The sequence below is a fragment of the Pteronotus mesoamericanus genome, unplaced genomic scaffold (genome assembly GCF_021234165.1).
Source record: "Pteronotus mesoamericanus isolate MK-2021 breed Mesoamerican mustached bat unplaced genomic scaffold, CSHL_Meso_final scaffold_827, whole genome shotgun sequence".
Taxonomy (NCBI): domain Eukaryota; kingdom Metazoa; phylum Chordata; class Mammalia; order Chiroptera; family Mormoopidae; genus Pteronotus; species Pteronotus mesoamericanus.
The window spans coordinates 256,936-278,489 of NW_026555327.1; the positions used below are offsets into that span (position 1 = coordinate 256,936).

At 53.3% G+C, this 21,554-nt stretch overlaps 1 protein-coding gene and 2 non-coding genes across 9 annotated transcripts; all 3 read right to left on the bottom strand.

Moving 5' to 3' along the window:
• Positions 1-982: 982 nt before the first annotated feature.
• On the bottom strand, positions 983-20,193 carry TNPO2 (transportin 2). Of its 7 annotated transcripts, none has more exons than XM_054563551.1 (25): positions 20,110-20,193; positions 16,119-16,230; positions 15,330-15,405; positions 15,095-15,244; positions 13,244-13,350; positions 13,028-13,161; positions 12,866-12,947; positions 12,669-12,791; positions 12,445-12,563; positions 11,537-11,597; positions 11,274-11,439; positions 10,925-11,077; positions 7,115-7,340; positions 6,740-6,911; positions 6,189-6,275; positions 6,003-6,110; positions 5,759-5,917; positions 5,200-5,287; positions 4,916-5,014; positions 4,257-4,352; positions 3,850-3,955; positions 3,487-3,586; positions 3,334-3,408; positions 3,089-3,216; positions 983-3,008 (listed from the first exon to the last, which is right to left on the bottom strand). In XM_054563551.1, the coding sequence occupies exons 2-24, from the start codon at positions 16,215-16,217 to the stop codon at positions 3,109-3,111; spliced, it is 2,694 nt and encodes an 897-aa protein (XP_054419526.1). In that variant the 5' UTR covers positions 16,218-16,230; positions 20,110-20,193; the 3' UTR covers positions 983-3,008; positions 3,089-3,108. The 7 variants fall into 7 exon arrangements, with proteins under 7 accessions (XP_054419526.1, XP_054419529.1, XP_054419527.1 ...); XM_054563554.1 differs by lacking the exon at positions 20,110-20,193 and adding an exon at positions 17,537-17,674 and having other exon boundaries at positions 3,115-3,216; positions 3,850-3,925; XM_054563552.1 differs by lacking the exon at positions 20,110-20,193 and adding an exon at positions 17,537-17,674 and having other exon boundaries at positions 3,850-3,925.
• LOC129062589 (small nucleolar RNA ZL2) lies at positions 5,084-5,158 on the bottom strand. Its single transcript, XR_008528301.1, has one exon. It is a non-coding gene; the product is annotated as a small nucleolar RNA ZL2 (small nucleolar RNA).
• On the bottom strand, positions 6,989-7,057 carry LOC129062588 (small nucleolar RNA SNORD41). Its single transcript, XR_008528300.1, has one exon. It is a non-coding gene; the product is annotated as a small nucleolar RNA SNORD41 (small nucleolar RNA).
• Positions 20,194-21,554: the final 1,361 nt, after the last annotated feature.

Here is a 21,554-nt window from a genome sequence, read left to right on the forward strand (position 1 = left end):
AAAACCATTTTTCTGGTGTTTGCAGCCTGGGGAATATAAGTGATTTGAACTCGTCTTGCTTTTTGGAGCCAGAAACATGCACCGTTACCCTGAACAGGCCTCAGAAGAACAGTGCTCTGAGTCATACTGATAAAACCAGTATCTTATTGAAAGCCTTTGAGCCAGGCAGTTAACATATAAAACATACAAATGATCTCTAAGGACTGCTGTGCCCCCCACCTGACTTCTCATACCCATAAGGCTCTTTGTTCAAACATCTTCCAGGGTACCTACAATCTGCCCCAATGTTCTCTCTCCCCTTCCCACTGTTTTTCTCTATGGGACACGTCATTGTTTATATTCTATTCCCTCTCACCAAAATGTACACATTTGAAGGAATATGGGAGGTGTCAGCATTTGTTTTCCCAGATTGATGCAGGTGATCTTCAGGCTGCCACATTTTACTCCAAGCAGTTTCTCATTTGCCCCGGTAATTGTTGCTAATATTCTACATATCTCCCACGGGCTTGGTGCTAGGGGCTGAGCTTTCCATAAAAGTGCCTGAAATGCCCAGGGATCTAGGTGTGGAAGTCAGCCAAAGATGAAAGTGCTTCAAGGCTTTGCCCCTTGACACTCAGTTTAACTGTCTAAGGCAGGTGGGGATCTTGAACCTAGGCTGTAAAACTAATGACTCCCCTTTAGTGAGCACAGGACATTTAGTGAGCTGTAATTATGGCTGAAAAGAAATCACCCTGCGTGTATGTTACCACATTTAATCTTCTGTCACATTCACCTTAACCATTTTGTAAGAAAGAAAACTCAACCTTGGGATCCCAAGAAATGTGCCTGGTTATTGCTTATTTCCTTCCCCACTCCAGTTATTTCCTGAGTCCTGTGCACCCCCATTTTTACAGCTTCCCAGCCCCCTCAGCATCTCTACTGCCAAAGCCAAGGACACAAGAGGCCAATTGGAGACCAAGATTCACAAGAAACTGATCTTTACTCAACAAAGTTCTACACAAGTGGAATCTCACGCCACCTCGGCGCCAATCCCCAGCACAGCATGGTAACAAATGGACAGACCCTGGAGCCCGCAGGAGGAAGAAAATGAAGGGGAGGAGGGACATGGGAACAAGTGGATCTGCGGATCGAGGCCAGTCAGGGTCCGCAGCCCCGGGCAGGAGAGAAGGTTGAGAAGCTACAACTTCGTTGTGCAAAAATCAACCAAAAATAAATTAAAAATTAAATAGTTTTCTTAAAAAAAAAAAAGAAAAGAAAAGAAAAGAAAAGAAAGTCAATGAACCAGGCTCCCACTTCCCTGGAGGTGGCTGGAGTCCTGCCCTCAAGTTGGGTGGAGGAGTTTCCACGCCCGTCAGCCAGCCAGCCAACCTGTCCACACTCCCCAAGGCCCTGCAGAGGATGCTCCAAAGAACTGGAATTACCAGAAAATTAAATGGTCTTTAAAAATTTTTTTTTTCTTTTTTACAAATGGCTTCCAGAAACCTGCTGGAGTTTCCAAGGTGGGGAGGGGGAACCAGCTGAGTTTATGGAATGTGCACCAAGTGCCCCTTGGAATAGAGGCAGGGCCTAACCCTGTCTGAGAAAAGACACAGGGCCGTGATGGGGGTGGGGTTCAGGAACCCAGTGGGATGGACAGAGCAGCGCCAGGATGCAAGAATCCAGCAAACCCCCCAAAACCCCAAAAGGGGCCCCCAAAGAAGTAAAAAGCAGGGGAGGAGAAAAAAGAAATCCTTAAGGGGGGGCAGGACCCAGCTTCATTTCGAGGCCAACTCAGAACCACACTCCCTCTGGTTCTAGGGGAGCCTCTCCCACTGTGACCACGTCCCCAACTGATCCCAGTAGGGTCCCTACAATTGCTACCTCAATCCGGTGGGGTCTCAGGGCCCCTGGGAGCAGTGATGAACAGGAAGCCCCATGGCCTCAAGGTCGGGAGGACACCACCCCTCCACCAAGCCCTTGCCTTTCCTTCTTGCTGCCAAAGTATAAGCCTTCATTGCATCCACATCAGTTAAATGCCCCAGCCCTCATCTTAGAAACGCGGGCCTGGAACCTGAGGAAGGCTCTCAGAAGCAGAGAAACAGATTGCCCTTAAAATGGACATGCTTGTGGAGAGAGGCAGAGGGCATGTCAGCAGCTCTGGCTAACCCAGCTCTCTCAGAAAAAGGCCCCAGGCCAGTGTCTTCAAAAGTCACTGGAGCACGAGAGGGGGAAAGGGAGACCTCTGGTCAGCCCCAGCCATTCCCCGGGTCTCCACTCTTCTGACTGGGATGGGACAAGGAGGGGGACACTCTGGCTGAGGCTGCCAGAGAGCTGGCAGGACGTGTGCAGAGCAGGTCCAAAGCATGTGCGTGCTCACGGGGCAGCCCCAAGGTGGCCGTCCTCTTACCCCGCCCCGGGCTCCCGGAAGAGGACCCCAACCCACCCAGCCCTCCCCAATCATCGCCAATTCCAGTAAAACAGCAGAAGCTTCTTAAACTCTAGATGCAGGTTACACGGAAGGCCTTACGGGTTAACTCAGGGGTTCACTAATTCTACTGTCTCCATGCAGTCAGGGAAATGGTGGGGCGGCTGGCCCAGCCTGGCTGGCAGCAATGCCCGCACATGCGTGTGGCCACGTGTGTACGTGAGTGTACGCATCTCTACAGGGACCCCCCTCCCCGCCTGCTTTCCCCCTGCTTCATCCTAAGCCGGATTCAGTCGGCTGTGTTGACTCTTCCCTCCCACATGGCTGGCCCAAGTGGGCTGCCTGAGGTGACCCCACTCAGAGAAAGGGGCCCTTGCTGCCACAAAGTCCCACCCCCCTCCCGTTTGTAGGATGTGTGGAGGCCCCACCCACCTGCCCACCGCTGGCTGGCCACACAGGCCAGGCGTGGCAGGTAGATGGACAGGGAAGGCATCTGGATTTGGGTCCCACTCACTCCTCCCTAACCCCCCTCGACCAGGGCACGGCAACTTCTGGACGCAGCGTGCTCCCCAGCAACCCCTCCGATGACGACGCAGACAGAAACCTGCAGGAAGAGGAGGTGTCAGGGCCTGTGCCTCTCCAGCCCGTGACAGCACCAGCCCCGTATACATGCAGCCCCCTCACCTGACAGTCGCGATGCTCTTCTAGACCCCATAGAAGGCAGCCAGCCTCTCCTTGAGCAGCGGCGGGAACTGCTCCGAGAACTGCTGCCAGTTCTCCTCCCCAACTTGATCTTTGAAGCCATGGAGAATCTGCGTGTGGGGGAGGAGGGGCGCCCAGAACAGAGCAGATGAACTTGGCCTCTTCCCCCAGAGGGTCTCCCCATTGCCGCCTCCTGGGACTACATCAGGGTGAAGCGGGAGCCTCACCTTATAAAACATGTCCCGAAGGTCATCCTTCGGGCTCACCCAGGAGGCTACAGCATCGCAGAAGAAAATAAAGTCCTGAAATGTGACGAATCCCGTGTGAGGGGTGGGCCAAGCCAGCCCCAGTGCCTTCCCTCAGAGCCCAGCCGCCCCAACCTGCACGACGCCCCCAGGGTTGACGCCTATCATCATGCAGATGCCTCTGAAGGCTGAGTCCTTCTCCTCATTGTCCCTGATGTTCCTGAGGGACGTGCACCTGTGGGGAAGGTGAGCAGCAGGGAATCAGCCGGCAGGGCTGGGGCAGGAGGGGCCATCCACAGGGAACAGTGGGAGGTGGGGCTGGGGTGGGCCGGGCCATGTGTCTAGGGGGCATGGAGGAGGCAGGGGGTCAGTGGACGATGGAGCCGGGACGTGCATCTACAGGTGGGCAGGGCTGGGCAGGCACAGGCAAGGGCACGGGGTGGGGCCTACTGCTGCCCCGCCCACCACACAGTAGGCCCCACTCAGGTGAGCACACACCAAGGCCGGATGAACTGCTGCAGCATGGGCGCCACCTCCTGTGGGCACACGTAGCCCAGGCGGCCGATGGTGATGGCTGGAATGGCAGAGGGACTCGTCAGACGACCTGCAACCCCGAGCGGCCCCGGGACGGTACGTGGCGGGGCCTCCGGCACCAGGCACCAGCCCTGCCCCACAGACTCCAAGGGAATAGCGCCTGCCAGCCACCAGGGCCCAGGAGCTTGGCCCAGCCTGGGACTTCCTCCCAGGCCAGCATCTTTCTTGCCTCTCCTCCCAGAACCCTTTCCAGGTCCTTCCAGATATCTTCCCTGGTTCATTCCCAAAGCCACTTAACTACCCTCCCAGCCAAGAAGCCCACCTCTGGGAGGGAAGCAAGGGGGCGGCGGCAGCCCAGACCTGGCGCCCACCTGTGTTTTCCAGCAGCGTCTTGGGTGTGTTGGGCCGGTTAATGATCTCCACCAGGTTGTTGAGGACCATCTGCACATAGGGCTGCATCTCTGCCCCTGGGGGACCAGATAGTCAGCTGCACACAGCCCATGACACCTACGCCACCCACCCCTGTTACATCTAGACTCTGGCCAACCACGTCCAGTGAGGGAGTGGAAAACCTTCAGTTGGTCTCCAGGCCTGGACCCACGACCAACTGGAGACAGACCCTCCAAACACCAGAAGCTTCCCAGGAGTCACCGCTGAACACCAAGGTGCAGCCAGACGGCCCAGCTTCCTTGTGGGGAGGGGAAAGCAGCCACAGTCTCCCTACCAATCCCAGTGAGGGCCTTTCAGCCAACTGCATCCGGGGTGGGAAGGTGGCAAACAGTCCAATCAGAACAGGCCTCCTGACCTGCCTCTTTGCAGAAGCCAATCACAGATGGCCTTTCAGTCATTTGGCCCATCTCTGATGAAAATGCTCAGAGGTGTCCTCCTGCCCCTGGCCCATGGGAGCCTTCCTCAAGGAGCACCGGCACCCTCTTGAGGAAACCTGTCACTCAAGAGCCAGACTCCTGTCCCCAGGCCAAGAAGAGGCCAATGGGGACGGGCAGGGCCTGCCCACCTACAGGGCACTCACCCATCTGCATGCAGATCTCGCCAATGGCCCAGGTGGCATTGTTGCAGACAGAGATGAATTCAGGGTTTAAGTTGGTGCCCAGGATGGGCATGAACTCAGCTGTTGGGGAGAAAGAAGGGTGCTGAGCAGGAAGACCCGCCAGCGTGAGCTCCCCGACCTGGCTGGGAGGGCCCCATCAGACAGTACGAATACATCCCAGTTCGGTCACAGTCCTCCCTAGTCACCGTTTCATCACTTGAGGCCAGGGCTGGCATCATGAGACAAGGACAAGGTGGGTGTCATACCAATACAGGGCTTGACGTGGATGAAGCAGGCTTTGGTGAGGTCTCCCAGGAGGGCAAAGGAGCTCTGCCGGACCTCAGGCATCGAGTCCTGGGGGTCAGAGCAGGGTAAGCATGGTAGGGCTCCCCTCCCCCAACAAGCCGGGACCTCAATTAATCCCTTAGCTCAGGGCAGTAGGAAAACAGTCCTTGGGGCAGTGCCTGACCCTTCCACTTCCCAGCACTGAGGCTGCGGGTCCCCTATGTATATTGGGGCTCAGGTCACGTAAACCAGTGCCTCGCTCAGGACACTGCTACAGATGGGGGAGGCACATGTAACTGCTGGCCATCCTGGTCTGGGGTGATACTGAAGGGGCTGTGCTTTCACATTTCCCATCTTCTACATTGGTGGCTCGCAAAATGAGCTTTTTACTCATAACTTATTTGAATCCCCTTTTAAAATAATTACAAGGTTTTTTTTTTACAGGCCTCCTTTCCCGGCCCTGCCCCCTGCCCCCAGGGTGGCCCATACAGGCTGTTGGGTATCATCACTGTGAGAGATCTGTGAAGGGTGCCCACCCACCTGCATGCACTGGAAGAGCAGCGTCATGATGTTGCTGCGGGCCACCAGCTGCTCCACGTGGCCACCCAGGCCCTCAGCCAAGCCGCTGAGCAGGTCTAGCGCCACAATCATGAAGTCCTTGTCGGGGGCCTCATACTGCTCAGGGTGCTGGGTGTACATCTGGGCACAGTTGGGGTGGGCAGGAGAGTGAGGGCGAGAGGCCAGGCTATGGCAGCAGCAGAAGGGTAGGCAGATGGGTGCTCACCATGGCCTGGGCCAGCGTCTTCTGCACTAGGGTGACGCAGCGCTGGTAGACAGGCTCACAGTACGGCAGGAAGCCGCTCTGCAGGGCAGTGGCCACGGATGACAGGCACTAGTGGGAGGAAGGCAGGAGAGGTGAACTTAGGTGGGGTAGGGCAGGGCTGCGGGAGGGAGCCTAGAGCCCACCCACCTCCAGCAGCGGGAACAGGTCCTTGTCTTCATCCTTGAGTTCGTTCCACTTCTGGATGAGTGGAGGCATCAGCTTCTGGATGTATTCCTGGAGGGAGAGCAGGGAGTTGGGACTCTCTGGGCAGAGGTGATGGCCTGAGAACCAGCAGGGCTCCCTGAGACTCTTAATAGCCCATCGCCTGAGCGATGAAGCCTGGGCTCCTCGTTGTGGCTCACGGGGCCCTGCAACGCCTCACCATCCAGCCAGACCTCCAGACTCTTCTGACCTATCCCAAGCCCCACCCTATCCACCCGTCCCTTCAGAAGCCTGGGTCAGCATCCTGGTTCCCACAGGCCCCTGAGCTCCCCAAGCACCGCACTTACCACACTGTATCATAACCGTCTGTCTCCCCCACTAGACTGGGAGCAGGGCGAGGGCAGGGGCCGGGTCTGCCTGCCTGCTGAGGTCATGGCCATGGCCCTAGTGTGCCGTCGACACAGGGTCGCTGCCAGGTCACCGGATGCCGGAGGGGAGCAAGGGATTGGGAGAAGGGAGTTGCAGCGGGGTCTCACCGGCTGGTTGAGGTGGTGGCCCACAGAGTCCGCCAACGTGCCAATGGCATCATAGAGGATGAGTAGGTTCTTGTGCTGGTACTTGCCAAAGGCAAAGACAAGGGTGTCCAGGATATAGCTGAGGTAAGGCACCAGCTCTGTGCAGGCCTCTTCCTCCAGGGTCGCGAAGGCACTGGAAGGTGGGAAAGGGCTCAGTGGGCATCTACAGGCGGGGGCTGGGCCATGAGCATATAGACAGGAGGGGGCACTCGGGATCAGCCAGTACGAATACGTTAGAAATCAGCGGATGTCAGGGGTACTGAGTGTCATCACTTCCCGGGGGGGCAGCCAGAGGCACAGGGGGTGAAGACTGTGGGGCCAGGGGTCAGAAGTCACCTGCAGGCTGCCTCCTGCACCCTCTTGTTGCCATCCAGAATGCGCTTAAGCAGTTCTGTCATCAGAGGCTTGAGGTGCATGTCCGGCGGCTGGCTGACCACCCAGTGGGCATAGCGGCTCAGTGTCCAGCAGGCGATGGAGCGAACCAGGGCCTTCTTGTCTGACAGGCACTGGATGAGATGCGGGATCAGCTCAGGAAGGTAGGGAACCATGCCCTGCATGCAGCCTGCAAGGAGGGCAGAGTGGCAAACCTGAGCTCAGCTGAGCCTGGCCACAACCACCCTTTAGGGGAAAAGATCAGCAAAACCTGATATATGGGGAAACTGAGGCTCAGAAATTAAATAAGTGGCTCGGAGTCACAGAGCCAGTGAAAGGTAGGGTCAGGAGGGGAAGGCATCAGAGCAAACCTTTCCCTGCCATCGGCTCCACCCCAACACGGTAACTCACTCACAGATGACCGGGCTGGACAGTAACTTGGGCTTTGTGGGCAGCAGTGACCCTGATGGATGTAAAATCCTTTTCTTTCAAAACCTTTCTGGGGTGTTTGTAATTTCTATTTTTCAACTTCTTTTTTAAAAAGAACCATGAGCCCCGGCTGGGTAGCTCAGTTGGACAGAGCGCTGTCCCAATGCTTCAAGGTTGTGGAATGATCCCAGATCAGGACACATACAACAATCAACCAGTGAATTCGTAAATGGGTGGAACAAAAAATTGATGTTTTTTGCTCTCTCAATGAATAAAAAATTTTGAAAAAAAAAGTTAAAAAAAAAGAACCGTATGTTTTTCAATTAGAGAACACAGACAATAGTACAACTCCTATTAAATAATCTGTTCTTATGGGTATGGAGTCAGTTCTTCTAGGTATTTTCCCATGAATATGTGGAACACCTAACGTAGTCAATTAACATATACACGTGCATTAACATAAGCTATACTACACTTACTTCGTGACAGATCCTCTCCTTACATAATTTTAAAGTATACCGATCATGCTATTATAGCTGTCCCAATTTTTTTCCCCTTTGCCCCCCGTTTACCTGGTAACCCCATTTCCTCCAGCATGTTCCCCTTAGTTCATGTCCATGGATCACGAATATAAGTTCTTTGGCTACTCCATTACCTACACCGTTCTTAACCCCTCCCCCCCGCCCCCGCCCCGGTCTATTTTGTACCTACTAATTTGTGCTTCTAAAGCCTTGCACCTTTCCCATTTTCCCCCATCCCCCTCCCAACTGATAGTCCCTCCAAATAGTCTCCATATCTATGAGTCTATTTCTGTTCTGCTTGTTTGCTATCTTGATTCAATTATTGATATTTGTGATTTTATGGCCATGTTAATGTTCATTGTTTTGATCTTTTCTTATATAATTTTCTTTAGCATCTCACATAGTGGCTTGGCAATGACAAACTCCTTTAGTTTTACCTTGTCTGGGAAGCACTTTATCTGCCCTTCCATTCAAAATGATAGCTTTGCTGGACAGAGTAATCTAGGTTGTAGGTTCTTGCTTTTCATCACTTTGAGTACTTCTTACCAGTCCCTTCTGGCCTGCAGTTTCTCCTGAGAACTCAGGTGATAGTCTCACAGGAACTACTTTACAGGTAACTGTCTGTCTTCCCTTGTTGCTTTTAAGATTCTCTCTTTAACCTTTGGCATTTTATGTGTCCTGGTGTGGTCCTCTTTGCGTCCATCTTGTTTGGGACTCTGATTCCTGTACTTGGATGTCTATTTCCTTCACCAAATTAGGGAACTTTTCTTGTATTATTTTTTTCAATTAAGTTTTCAACTTCCTAATCTCCCTCTTCTTCTGGCACCCTTATAATTCGGGTGTTAGTACATTTAAAATGTCCCAAAGGGCCCTGGCTGGTGTCGGTCAGTGAATTGAAAGCCAGCCTGCAAACCAAAGGGTCACCGGTTCGATTCCCAGTCAGGGCCCATGCCTGGGTTGCAGGCCAAGTCCCCACTAAGGGGTGTGTGAGACCATACACTGACGTTTCTCTTTTTCTCCCTCCTTCCCTCTCTCTAAAAATAAATTAAATTAAAAATGTCCCAGAAGTTCCTAAGCCTATCCTCATTTTTTTGCATTTTCTTCTTCCTGTGGTCCTGATTGAATGCTTTTTCCTTCCTGGTATTCCAAATCATTTATTTGATTCTCGGCTTCATGTCCTTCCTGTTGGTTCCCTGTAGATTTTCCTTTATTTCACTTAATGCAACCTTCATTTCTGCCTGGGCCTTTTTTATGGTTTTGAAGTACCCAGTGAGTTCCTGGGGCATCCTGCTAACCAATGCTTTAAACTATACATCTGATAGGTTGCTTATGTCCATTTCATTTAGTTCTTTTTCTAGAGATTTGTTCTGTTCTTTCATTTGGGCCACATTTCTTTGTCTCCTCATTTTGGCAGCCTTCACGTGTTTGTTTCTGCATATTCTGTAGACCAGCTTTGACTCCGACAGCTGCACCTGTTAAGTTGCATGGAGCGGAGCCTTACATAATTGCCAGGGTGGGGCAACTGTTTCACCACTCTGTGGCTCTGTATGGGAGAGGGCTCCCAGAAGGGACAATACCACTGCCTGGCCTCTAGAATTTTGCTTCAGAGGAAGCTGTCTCCCCATATGCCACTGGAGCCCTTCCAGCTGTTGCTCTAGTGTTGAATCCCACAGGCAACGGGTCTGTGTGAGTCCCAAGTTCATTGCAGGCCCTATAAGAGGATGCAGTTTCTTCTGCCACCCCAATCCCCATTGATTTTCACAGCCAGAAGTTAAGGGGACTTATATTCCTGGCACTGGGACCCTAGGCTGGGTGGTCGGGACTGGGGCTCGGATTCCTTGCTCCCAAGGTATCCCTCCTGTTTTTCGTCCACCAAACGTGGATATGAGACCGCTTGTTCCCATTGCCACGCCTGTCCACGCCACTCAGTGTCTCCATGAGTCTCCGCCCCTCCTACCCATCTGGATGAATGTGGCTTCTTTAAATCCTTGGTTGTTGAACTTCCACACAGCTCAATTTTCTGACAGTTCTGGGTGATATCTGTTTTGTAGCATAGCTGTACTTTTTGCTATAGTTGTGCATAGATGCAAGGTGTTTACCTATGCCTCCATCTTGACCGGAAGCCTCCCTCTCCTTAGAAAGCTTTGATAGTCCTCCAGGGTGAGGGCTCCTGAACTTTTAGGACAGGACTATATGCTGAGGCGGTCACAAGTGACGCCTGTAACAGACTCACAAAGTCCCCTCTGGTCATTCAAGCTTTACATTCCATCAGGACAAAAGGCACCTAGAAGCCACACCAGTAACAGCGCTCCACGTGAAGTTTGAAGAAAACACCACCACTGCACACACATTCTGGCAGGCCAACCCTGCAGCCAGGGAGCAGGCTGGAGGCCCTGTTGCACCCTGGGTCAATGGGGAGGTGGTGTATATCCCCCGTACCTCAGTTTCCCCATTTATAAACCCCACCTCATCAGGTGGTGCTGAACCCGTAGGACTAGGCCAGGCCGCCCACCATGGGACAGCACTGCAGAAGTGACTGCTATTACTACTGTAGCTATAATTATGCCGACGGCCTCACAGAATTATTTCTCCATGAGAATTAAGAGGGTTTGCATTTCAGATTTTGGGGTTCCTTTCAGGCTCACAGATTGAGGGGGAGGTTGAAATCCCACAGCGTCTGAAGGGGCTGAGAAGGCCTTTGGAGAGAACTCAGGGATGATGGTGTCCCCCACCTTCCCGCCAGGAGCCCCACCTGGGCCAGACCCAGTCTCATGCCAGCACAAAGGTCAGAGGTCAGGCACAGCCAGGACAGCAAGGCACTCACCCTCAGCAATGGCGCCCAGCACCAGGATGCCTGACTCCTTGACCACCCACTCAGGGTGGAAGAGGAGGCCCTTGAGCAGGGGAAGGAGGTGGGGCAGTAGTTCTTCTCGGAAGACGTTGGCCAAAACGTCCAGTGCAGCTGCCGAGCACTTCCCTGAAGTAGGAAGGGAAATTGGGGGGCAGGCTCAGAGAAGCCCTTCAGGCAGGGCCCCCTCAACCAAACCCCCAGACCAGAGATCACGGTGAGGACCTTCACGGCCTGCTCCACTTAGGCTTCCCATCACCTCCCGAGAGGGAGCCCAGGGCTGCTGCCCCCCCACCCCACCGCCACTCCTGCCCAAGCCACACACTCAGGTTCCAGTCCGACAAAGCATCGTCATCATCATCATCCTCAGCATCCTCAGAGCCATCGGGCCTCTCAGCCTCATGGGGCAGTGTCACCGTGCGCGACTTGTGAAAGCGTGGTTTAATGTCCTGCTCACTGTCAGGGACTGCCTCATCCTCCTCCACGTCCCCCTGTGGGCCAGGCAGACCACTAAGCACCACCAGGTCCCCAGCCCCAACGCCCCCACCCTCACCCACCTGCCTAGACCCAGTATTCAGCCTGGCTGACCTTGAGCAGGATAATGTCTATTTCTGAGTACTTCATCCCATTCACCAGGATGGGGATCAACCTGTTGGGAGAGAGGCTGTTCATTGGCAGGCAGGGTCCCCTGGGGACTCAATGCCTGGACAAGTGGGAAGCAAAGTTACAGATGGGAGTATCAAGGGCAGACTGCACGGCGCACACTGATTCTGCTGGCCCCACATACATTAATTTCCCTTAGCAGAAGCTACCCCAACTTAGTCTCAGCCACTGTGACAGGGACAGAGCTAATACCACTCCTGGCTCCACAGAAAGGCTCTTGACGCAGACCTGGCCACGCTGGGCAATCCAGACCTCTGAATACACTGAGAAGCTTGAACAGAGCCTGATCCCCAGCATGCCATTAGGCAGGGACATGTGACCCTGTCACTGGGCACTTCTCTGATATGGGGCCAGATTAGGGGAATAAACAGGTAGGACAGCCAGCCCCTCAGCTGGCGCCCATGAATCTTGGAACTGGAAATTTTGATTAGAATTTCCACTGACCTGGGGATAGGTGAGTGATTCAAGTTGTCCCTAGGACTTTTGTCGGAGATACTGGGCAAGAGGAAATTCTTTTCTCAGAGGTCCCTAAACTGTAAAGCTACAGAAGGCCACAGCACAACCCTAAAGGAAGGTCACGCCTGAGAATGAAGCCAATGCAGAGGAAGTAAATCTGAAACTAGATAGTTGCCTTTCACATCCTTTCAGCACCTGGATCTAGCTATGACTGAAGCCTCTCTTGACTTCTCGTTTATTCCACCTATAACTTATTTAATTTTTAAGTCATTAAAACTACATTTCATATCATTTGCAAAAGTATGAAGGTACAGAAAGTAAACTGAGATAAAAGAGGTGGAGGCTGGGGTGGGACAGTGACTAGGAGAAGCACTCACTGGACCAGGTGGGAAGCCAGAACGTCCTTGCAGATGGGCTGCTCGGCCAGCGTCAGCCAGAACTCACAGGCCTCAAGGGCCACGTTCTCATCATGGTCCTGGGTCCTCTGCAGCATGTACTAGGGTGGGTGAAAGAAAAGCTGAAAGCCCTGCCTAGCTAGGGGTCACTTCCCCTGTGCCCCCAACCCCACAGCACCTTCCCAGACAGGCTTAGGTGTGCACACCTGGATAATGCTGTGCATGTGGGGGATGAGCCTGTCGATTCGCACTTCCAGCAGCATCACCAGGGCACGGCACACGTTCTTCCGCACCTCAGGGTCATCGTCCACGGCCAGGGCAAACAGGTGCTGCAGGGAAGGCAGGATCAGCCACAGTGGGGACCTCTGTCCCTCACCCTGCTCACTCCAACCCGGCAGCCCACCTCGATGAAAGTGTCGATATTGTCCATCAGTGCCTGGGCCCGGTCCATGATGAACTGGTTCACGCAGGCGATGGCATGGGACCTGGCAGGGAGTGGGCATGTGGGTCACCCCTGCCCTGCCCACCTCAGGCCCCTTGCAGACCCCTGGGGAGCTGCACCCACCGGATCTTGGGGCTGCAATGCTTGAAGAATTGCAGGAACTTGGGGATCATGATGTTGAGGGGTCTGTTGAGGGCATCACTGTCCAGGAGCTCAGATGAGTCTTCACAGATCTTCTGCAGGGCTCCAAAGGCTCCCTGAGTGGGGAGGAGCATACATGGGTGTGGGTCCAGGTCCAGCCCCAGCTCCCACCCAGTCAGGCCATGACTTGCCACCTACCTCACACGTGTTGTAATCCTCCGAGTTGAGCAGGTTGCACAGCTGGGGCAGCAGCTCAGGCCACATCTGCAGCTCACCCTTGGAAGCGATGGTGGTGATGAGAATGCCTGGGCGGCCAGGAAAGGACGCGGCCTCAGGCTGGGTGCAGGTGGGCTTGCGCAGCACCCCAGTGCTCCCTGCCACACTCAAGATGCTCTCCTCTCGAGCCCTACACCCCTTTTGAGATCCTCTGAGCCTCACTGTAAGTCTGTTCCACGCCCCAAGGTGCAGCACGGAACTAAATACAAAGTCTCTGTTGCAGGGTTAACATAAACCCGCCAAAGGCCTGGGAGGCTATATGCCAAGAGCTAAAGGGAGAAATAAAGCAGAGAAGATGGCCGGCAAGGGCTGGGAATGAGGATAGCAATTTAAAACTGGGTGTCCAGAGCTTCCACCAGGTGATTATCTTGATATCTGAGCAAAGACCTGAAGGAGGTGAGGGAGAAGCCATCCAGATCCCTGGGGAAAGAGCATCCCAAGCAGAGGGAATGGCAGGTGCAAGGGCCTGGGGGCAGGGGCGGGCCTGGGGAGCTTACAGGTCGGTAAGGAGCCAGCAGAGCAAAGTGGGAGGAAGTAAGGACTGGGAGGGGGCAAGGGGAAGGTCCTGCAGGGTCACATGGCCTCTTGAAAGCTTGTACTGCTTACTAGAAAGCCAAGTACAACCTGCAGTAGGCATCTAAAGCGCAAGGGCAGTACAGGTGTCTGGCTGTAGGTTAAATGTGGGTGATGTCAGCAAAGAGATACTATCTAAAGCCAGAAGGTGGCAGTCTTTCCTAGGAGAAGCTGCTGCCCTGGCAACACTCCAAAGGACCCTGGCTCACCGTCTGCTAGAATAGGTGCTCCCTAAGGTAGACTGAAGACAGCCCAGTCCCCTCGCTGTCTGTGTGTTGTTGGCCACATTACCTAACCTCTCTGTGCCTCAATGGGTACAAAGACCTCCAGCTTACTAGGACTATTGGGAAACTTCCATGACTTAACTCAAGTACTCAGAGCAGAGCCTGACACCAGGGATGAGCTTGCCAAGTCCACATCTTTCTGCTGGCATCAAAGGAGGGTACTGTCAGGGCTGAGGGTCTCCTTTAACAGAAGCAGCAGGCCCCAAGATCAGCCCATGTGGTGGGCCCCAGCATCTATCTCAAATCTAACACTGTTTTCTGTCTTTACTACATTTTTAGACTAGTTTCCCTTTAGGGCAAGTACATCTGTCTTCCATTTAAAAGTTACATACAATATCCTTGTAAAAGCAAGTCTTAAAAGTTCACAAAGATTTTAAAGAAAAAAATATATGTCATTATATGCCAACTAACCTCAATAAAACTAGGAACTGGATAACAAAGAGCAGGGTTGGCGTATATCAGCAGTGAAGAAGTTTAAGATAAACTGCTGAAAAATTCTAGTCATTCTTATGTTAACTCCCCCAGGCAGCCTTCCAGGGATCAGGAGGGGTCCAAGGCAAAGCTACCTCATTCATGACACCAAGTTCTGCAAGAGCAGGGAGCTCTGATTTTAACCTGCTACACTCTCAGGACCTAAACACAAAATTCTGGACATTGACTAACTGTCTCGAAGCAAGAACAGATGTTTCAGGAGGCAGTGGTCCAGAGCATGGACCTGCACTGGTCACTTCAGAGCTCAGCCACTTATGAGGCAAGTCCCTTAACCTCTCTGTGCTTCAGTTTCCTCATCTGCAAAATAGGAATAGTAACAGTTCTACCATCCATGATGAATCAATACCCTTAACATTCCTAGGTGCTTCTTGGCTGAGAGTGAGAGCGCAGGGCGTCATCACAGGCTGAGCCTCGCCTCCCTTACCTATGGTGGCTCGGATGAGTGAGGAGGCGTCACCAATGTTGTTGAGACACTCTTGTTTGATGAAGTCAGCCACAGGCGGTGGAAAGCTCTGGTAATGTGCCTTCACGTTATTCTTGAGGATGAGACCACTGAGAGAGCGAGTCGGCTCATCTAGGGGAAGAGGGCTGAGGCTCAGGGGACCACAGGGGAGGGCACAGGGTCTAGCCCACGTGGAGAAGCATCGAAGGCATCATACCTTCTGACTTGAGTCTGGTCAGGACGAAGATCAAGTAGTTGTTGAAGTCAGGAAACTGGTTCAATTGTTTGAGTTTCTGCCAGATTGTTAAGGGGCTTAGGAGACAAGGGCCTTCCCCAGGTGGGGCCCCCTTACTGCATGTAGCTAACAGTACCTTCTGACCTCCGGGACCAAGTAGCCAGCTCCTGGGACCCCACCTGTCAATCCCCACCTGTCAAACGTCGCAGAACAATGCAACGTTTCAGGCACATCAAATTCATCCAGGAGGTAAGGGAGCATGTCTGAGCTCCCCACCACTCTTGAAGGCCTGGCCAGGGCAGGAGAGAGTGAGCAGACCCGGCTCTGTCTGAAGGTGGCCTCTGCTACTCAGGTCTGCTCACAAGCAGTCCAATGTTGCCTGCTTTTTAAAAAAAATGGAATTTAAAAAAGGGAAGGTGGTCTACATTTTCAAGTGAAACTTGCCAGTGCCTGAAATATTTTAAAAGTTTAACTTACAGTATTTTATTAAAATAACCAATTGAAACAAAAAATTTAACCATGATCCTACACAAAGGCTGAGTCCCAACTAGAGGCATCATTTCCTATCCCCCCCAACCCCTAGTCACATTTCTTCTGGGAATAAGGCCCCAAAATTCTAATCCTTAACTCTCTGCCAAGGCCACCTAGCTCCTAACTACAGCCGTCTGGGGATTAGGGGGGGGTAGGGGGTTAGGGGGTGGGCCCTCTGCGGTCCTTAGGGGATACAGATGTCTGCCCGGTTCCCCCAGGACTAAAAGGAACGAAGGATACATCCTGCACGATTCGCTGAGTGGCTGTATTGGGTGACTGCGAGTCTTTGAGCAGCTGTAGGACCTGCTGCAGGCCCTGCTCATCTGGCTGCCAGTCCATGGCACAAGGCGAGCTGCGGGGGTAGGAGCCACGGTCAGCGGAAGTAGAATGCAGGGAGTGCCCTCAACGGGCAGGCAGAGGCCGCCAATCCAGCCAACCCAAGTGAGGGGTCCCCGCCAGCTGCACCATTCACTGCGCACGCAGTCACGGGCTCCTGCAGGCTCGGGAGCACGGGCGGGGAGCTGTGGAAGAGGGGCATGGGAGGCAGTGGCCGGGCCTTCTTCCCAGGGCAGCCCCTGCCGCTGCTCCAGGCTGCAGGCCCTAAGGCTTCCGCGTCCCTCGCGGCCGCTAGGAGAGGGCCCAGCCACTTCTTCATCCAGGTGCCCTGCCCCAGACCTCCGATAATGCTCCCGTCCCCATGGTCTCCCGGGTGCAAGCACGGTCCCCAAAGATCCACCTTCTCCCGAAATCCAGCTCTTAAACTAACTCCGTCACATCCCTGACGCCTGCTCTGCCCGGGTCTGGTCCCTAAGCCTCCCCAGTTGCACCTTATCCCTGCCGCCTCCCCCCATCCGGACCACCAAGCTCAGCCGGATGCTAGACTTCTCCCATTCTGGCCTAGCCAGAACCTATCCAGTGCTTAATCAGGCCAGGACCGCTTTGCCTCTCCGAAGGACAGCCAGTCAACTATGCCCCGCTCCGACCCCGCGACAGGAGCCCCCTTTTACAAGCCCCTGTCCCTTTCCCCAATCAGGTCTCCCCAAGCCTTCCCCCATTCCCGCCCTCCGCCCCAGTCAGCATTATCTCCTGCTGACAGATCTCCGCTGCTATCCGATCAAGTTTGGCCAAGCCCCACCACCACCTCGAGCCAGAAACCCTTCGTCGGATCCCTGCGGCTTTCTCCAATTAGGCCTGGCCGAACACTCTCCCCCTCCAGCAACGGATCCCAGAGACGCCTTACAGTCGGACCCAGCAAAGCTCTCCAGGCCGAAGTCTGACGAGCCTCCCTAACAGAGCCAAGCAAGGCCCCCCAACTTTCCAGTGCGGCCTCCCCTAAACAACCTCCCCACACACACACCCGATCCTCGCGACGTCCCCCAATCAGATCCCCTCCAGCCCGACTCCAGACGCCCCACTTTCACGGCACCGGGACCTGGCCGGGCTCCGAGGTCTCACCCCGCTAAACCCCGCTCGGTTTCCCACCACCCACCCTCTCCCCATTCTCGCTGCCTCGAGAATCGGGCCCAACCAGGTTCTCGGCCTTTCCGGGTCTGGCGTGGCCCTGATGCCCCGGCCGCACGCTGCACAAGCACGGACCTTGGCGGGGTTCAGCGCAAACTGGGACCGAGATGGTCTGGCTCTGAGTGAGGCCCACTTACCGGGCCGGAGGCAGCAGCGGCGGCGCCTTGTGCTGCGGCTTCTCGTGAGACTCGAGCGGAAAGAGGGAGCCAAAGAGAGGGAATTAAAAAAAGAGAGAGAGGGGAAAAAAAAAAAAAAAAAAACCACGCAGCCCTAGATGAGCCGCGGCGGCTTCCGTACGCCGTTCAAATTGGCCTAGCCGAGCCAATTAGAAGCAGCAGCCTTCGCACGTGGCCTGGCACCCGGGAGACCCAGGCCCCGCCGAGGTCGGATCACGTGACCAGGAGTTAGCGTCTCTCGGCCTCTCTGGCCGGCCGGTCCTCCCAGCATCTCGTTTTCCTCAGCGGCTCTCACGCGGAAGCTCTCTGCTGGCAGTCTAGTTTGGTGGCGCGTGGGGACTTTTGAGGTGTCATAGACACGGGAACCTCTCAGTTAGAGCCAGCTGCGCCTTTGTCACCCCCTCCTTTAAGCATTGAACTGTGCCTCCCTCCCTAGCCAGAGGGTACTTGGTAAAAATACAGCCTGTGCTCAAGGAAGGAGTGGAGGGGAGACAGCCTGGGGTGGACTTTATACCGAGACAGGAGGTATAAAAATCCAGACAAAAAGAGTGCCTGAGACGCGCTGGCTTTCTGCAGAAACCTCTGCCACATTTTAAATTATATATTTTCCAGTACAAGGATATAAAAAAACTCACAATATAAAAATATTAATGAAATGAATAAAATAAACGCTGGATCGAAACGGCCTAATTCCTTTCTCCACTTGAAGCTGAATGAAGTGGGACAACCCAGGAAATTTAGGCAAGGGCAGGTCATGAAAGAAGACATTTTTGTGATCTTTGCACCATCGGAGGACAAGGGGGGGCCCTCTTCCTTTTAAGAGCAGGAAGGGGCTGGAGACTCTGGAAGACCAGTTTTCCCTCCTTCAACTCACAGCGTTAGTTTCCCCGCTTGTCAAATGGGTATTAAAAATACGTACAGTTTGCGGGATTAGAGATAAACTAAGCATCACCAAAATTGTTCTTTTACAACGTGGCATCTACCCCCAGAGGCCCAAGGCTGCCCTTTCATTGTATTCAGCCCCTCCCTAAAGCAATGTTTGCTGAATTTACTGAATCAACTAATGCTCTAATCCCAAAGAAGAATCCAGCCCTGCCCTGAGAACCTTTTGGCCTTGGGAGAAGCACAAGGTCAATTCTTGACCCAGCCTGGAGGAAGGGGACAGGTTTCTCAGTCCACTTCCCGTTGGCAGTCAGTCCCGGCTCCGTTCATTCTTGAAAAACAGATACCTAAGACTTCTCTTGCAGAGTACTGTTTTTAGGAATGGTCCGCTGGCGCCTTGCTCCTGTCCGACAGTCGGGTTCCTTAAAGAAGGAGCCTGGATCCCGAACACAGTGATCTAGGCTGGACGAACACACCAGACCTGAGAGACACGTGCGCAGAGCCGCCGCCTACGCCTGCGCAATGGCCTTCCCTAGCGCTGAACTTGCTGAACTATAAATTACCTCCTGCCGCGCAGGCTTACGGGGCTCAAAACCTGGATATCTGAAGAGCCCTGGAGGTGGGCGTAGAGCAGAAGAGTGAAGTTAAGGGGATAACACGAAGTTTGGAGGTTTCCGGAGAGCTTACGACAGGTAGTTTCCAGCTTAGGGTTGGAGGTTGCCCCATGTAAGGGTTACAGACGCAGGAAAGAATCTGTTAGGGTGCACCTCCCTTTTAACATAGTTTCTAGCGACTCTGTGCAAGCCTCTGTGGAGGGTGGATCAGGGTGGAATAATGTGGCCCGTGCTGCCCGTATGGTCCACAGTACTGGGACTGACGGAAGTCTTTCTTCTCCCCAGCCGGTGTATTAACTTGGATAACCCCTGCCCCCCGCCACCGCCCCCATTTCTAAAGCACCTACTGCCTGTCAGGAGGTTTCCTAATGTAATTCTCTGTACAGCCAAGTGCACGGCAAACTTAACTTCATCTAGAAGCTCTCAGGGCAAATGAAACTCAAGGAGCTGATGCCCAACCGTGAATCTGAGATCAGAGACAAACGCTTATCACTTTACAATAGCCTCTCTCTGCCTGAGCATTTTTTCACACTGCATACGCGTTTAAAGGTGATGAAGCTTTACATTCTGAAGGTTTTCCTCACTCTCTGCAGAGTTTTGGGATCTCGATAGCATTGTTCTTGAGAGGTGATGTAATAAATGCATCATTTTCAGAAGTATAAGCAGAAGTGTTTTTGTTTTTGGAGGGAGAGCAAAGAATTTGATCTCTCACAAAACACTTCTGAGAATAGAATTCATTGCCTGAATGTTGAGGATTCTTTTTTTTTTTTTTATCTGTGAAACACTATATAAATGGATTTTAATAAATTTAACAGTCGTCTCAAAAAATTAAAAAAGCTCAGCATTTCTCAGACACAACTTCCAAACACAAGCCAGTTGCTTCACCCAGAAAAACAATGACAGCTGTTTGCAATGTCAGGGTTACCACTGACTACATGAACATTGCCCCTACATTAGAACCTGACTCTAGAGATGGTTCTGCATTTTACCCATTTTGTAGAGGAAGAATCTGAGGCACAGAAAGGCTTAGTGACTTACCCAAGGTCACACAGCTAACAGGCATCAGAATCGTTTGAAGCCAGGGGCTATGTGACACACCAAGACCTGATATTTGGCTTTCCTCTCCCTTTAGTCTTTCCCCAGGTCAAAGTGGTGAGCACCATGAAGAGAAGTGACAGGACTCCACCAGCCCCTCCTGCCTCCTGACACTTCAAAATAGAGGCAGAGCTGCTGCAGGGGTGACCTACTTTCTCCCTTGTGTTTCTTTTTAAAGATCCAACCACTGCTGATGGCTTTGAGGGAGGAGGTAGAGATGGCTCCACTGGCTATGTCCCCTCCCCCCAACCCATATCCCCAAGGCTAAAGCCAACACATGGGCCAGCTTAGCATTCCCAGAGTAGGAAGGAGAGCACTTCGAGCCAATGTGGAAAATAAACCAGACAAGCTTGACCGTGCGCTAGCAGGAAATGAGAGGAGGTATGTCTCCTGCTCCAAAGCCGGCTTGCTGACTCCCCTTCAAGTCAGGCATGGTTTCAGCTTGGGGTCTTTGCACCTGTTCCTTCCACCTGGAACACTTCCAGACTTCACTGTCAGTCCAACCTCCTTGAGAACTTAGGACAAATGCCACCTTCTCAGGGAGGTAGGCCTTCCCTGACCCACTTAAAATTGCCATCTTGTCCACTATCATCTCAGTCCCCCCTCCTTCTTTTTTTATTTTCAGAGAGGGGAAGGGATAGAGAGGGAAACATCAACATGTGGTTGCCTCTTGCACACACCGCACTGGGGACCTGACCCACAACGCAGGCATGTGCCCTAGACTGGGAATCATACCAGTGACCCTTTGGTTCACAGGCCAGCACTCAATCTACTCAGCCATTTCAAGTTCCACCCCCACACACAGGATGTATAACCATCTGATGTGTTCTATGTTTTATTTTGTTTCTTGACTGTTTCCCCCCCAACTATTATGTTACCTCCACTAGGGCAGCGAGTTTTGTCTGGTCTGGTGTTCCACCCCAACCCCCACAGGCTGGATTACGCAGAGTCTGAAGCCAAGCAGCTGCCACCTCAGCCCTCTCCCAGGACCACAGCTGTCTGCCCTTCCTCCCTCGGCCTCCACAGGTCCCAGGGACCACCACGATCCTCCAAGTCCTGGTCCTCTGCTGATAGAAGGGAGACAGGATCCCGACCCTGGGATAGGCCGGAGTGCCGAGCTGCTCAGCATTCAGGCCTGGGAAGGCCTAAGAGGTGGGGCCATGCTGGGAGCCCCAAGTCTTTTAGGTCTGTGAAGGGGTTGGAAGGCAACATCATCTTAAAATATTCCAGCTCCAAGAGGATGAACAAAGGCACAGAAGTACTGGGAGAATTAGAGGAACACTAGGGGAGTCAGACTTCCTTTAGAACAACTCGGTCCCCTAACACATCAACAGTTATGTATACAGGTGGGACAAACCCGTGTACTCCTTCTGATCGTACACACGGCC

Coding starts and splice junctions, on each gene's coding strand:
- TNPO2 (XM_054563554.1), bottom strand. CDS start 16,217: ATGGACTGGCAGCCAGATGAGCAGGGCCTGCAGCAGGTCCTACAGCTG. Junction 5,288..5,758: donor TGCTCTTCCAGTGCATGCAG/GTGGGTGGGCAC, acceptor TCTGACCCCCAG/GACTCGATGCCTGAGGTCCG. Junction 3,217..3,333: donor TTCGGGACATGTTTTATAAG/GTGAGGCTCCCG, acceptor CCCCACACGCAG/ATTCTCCATGGCTTCAAAGA.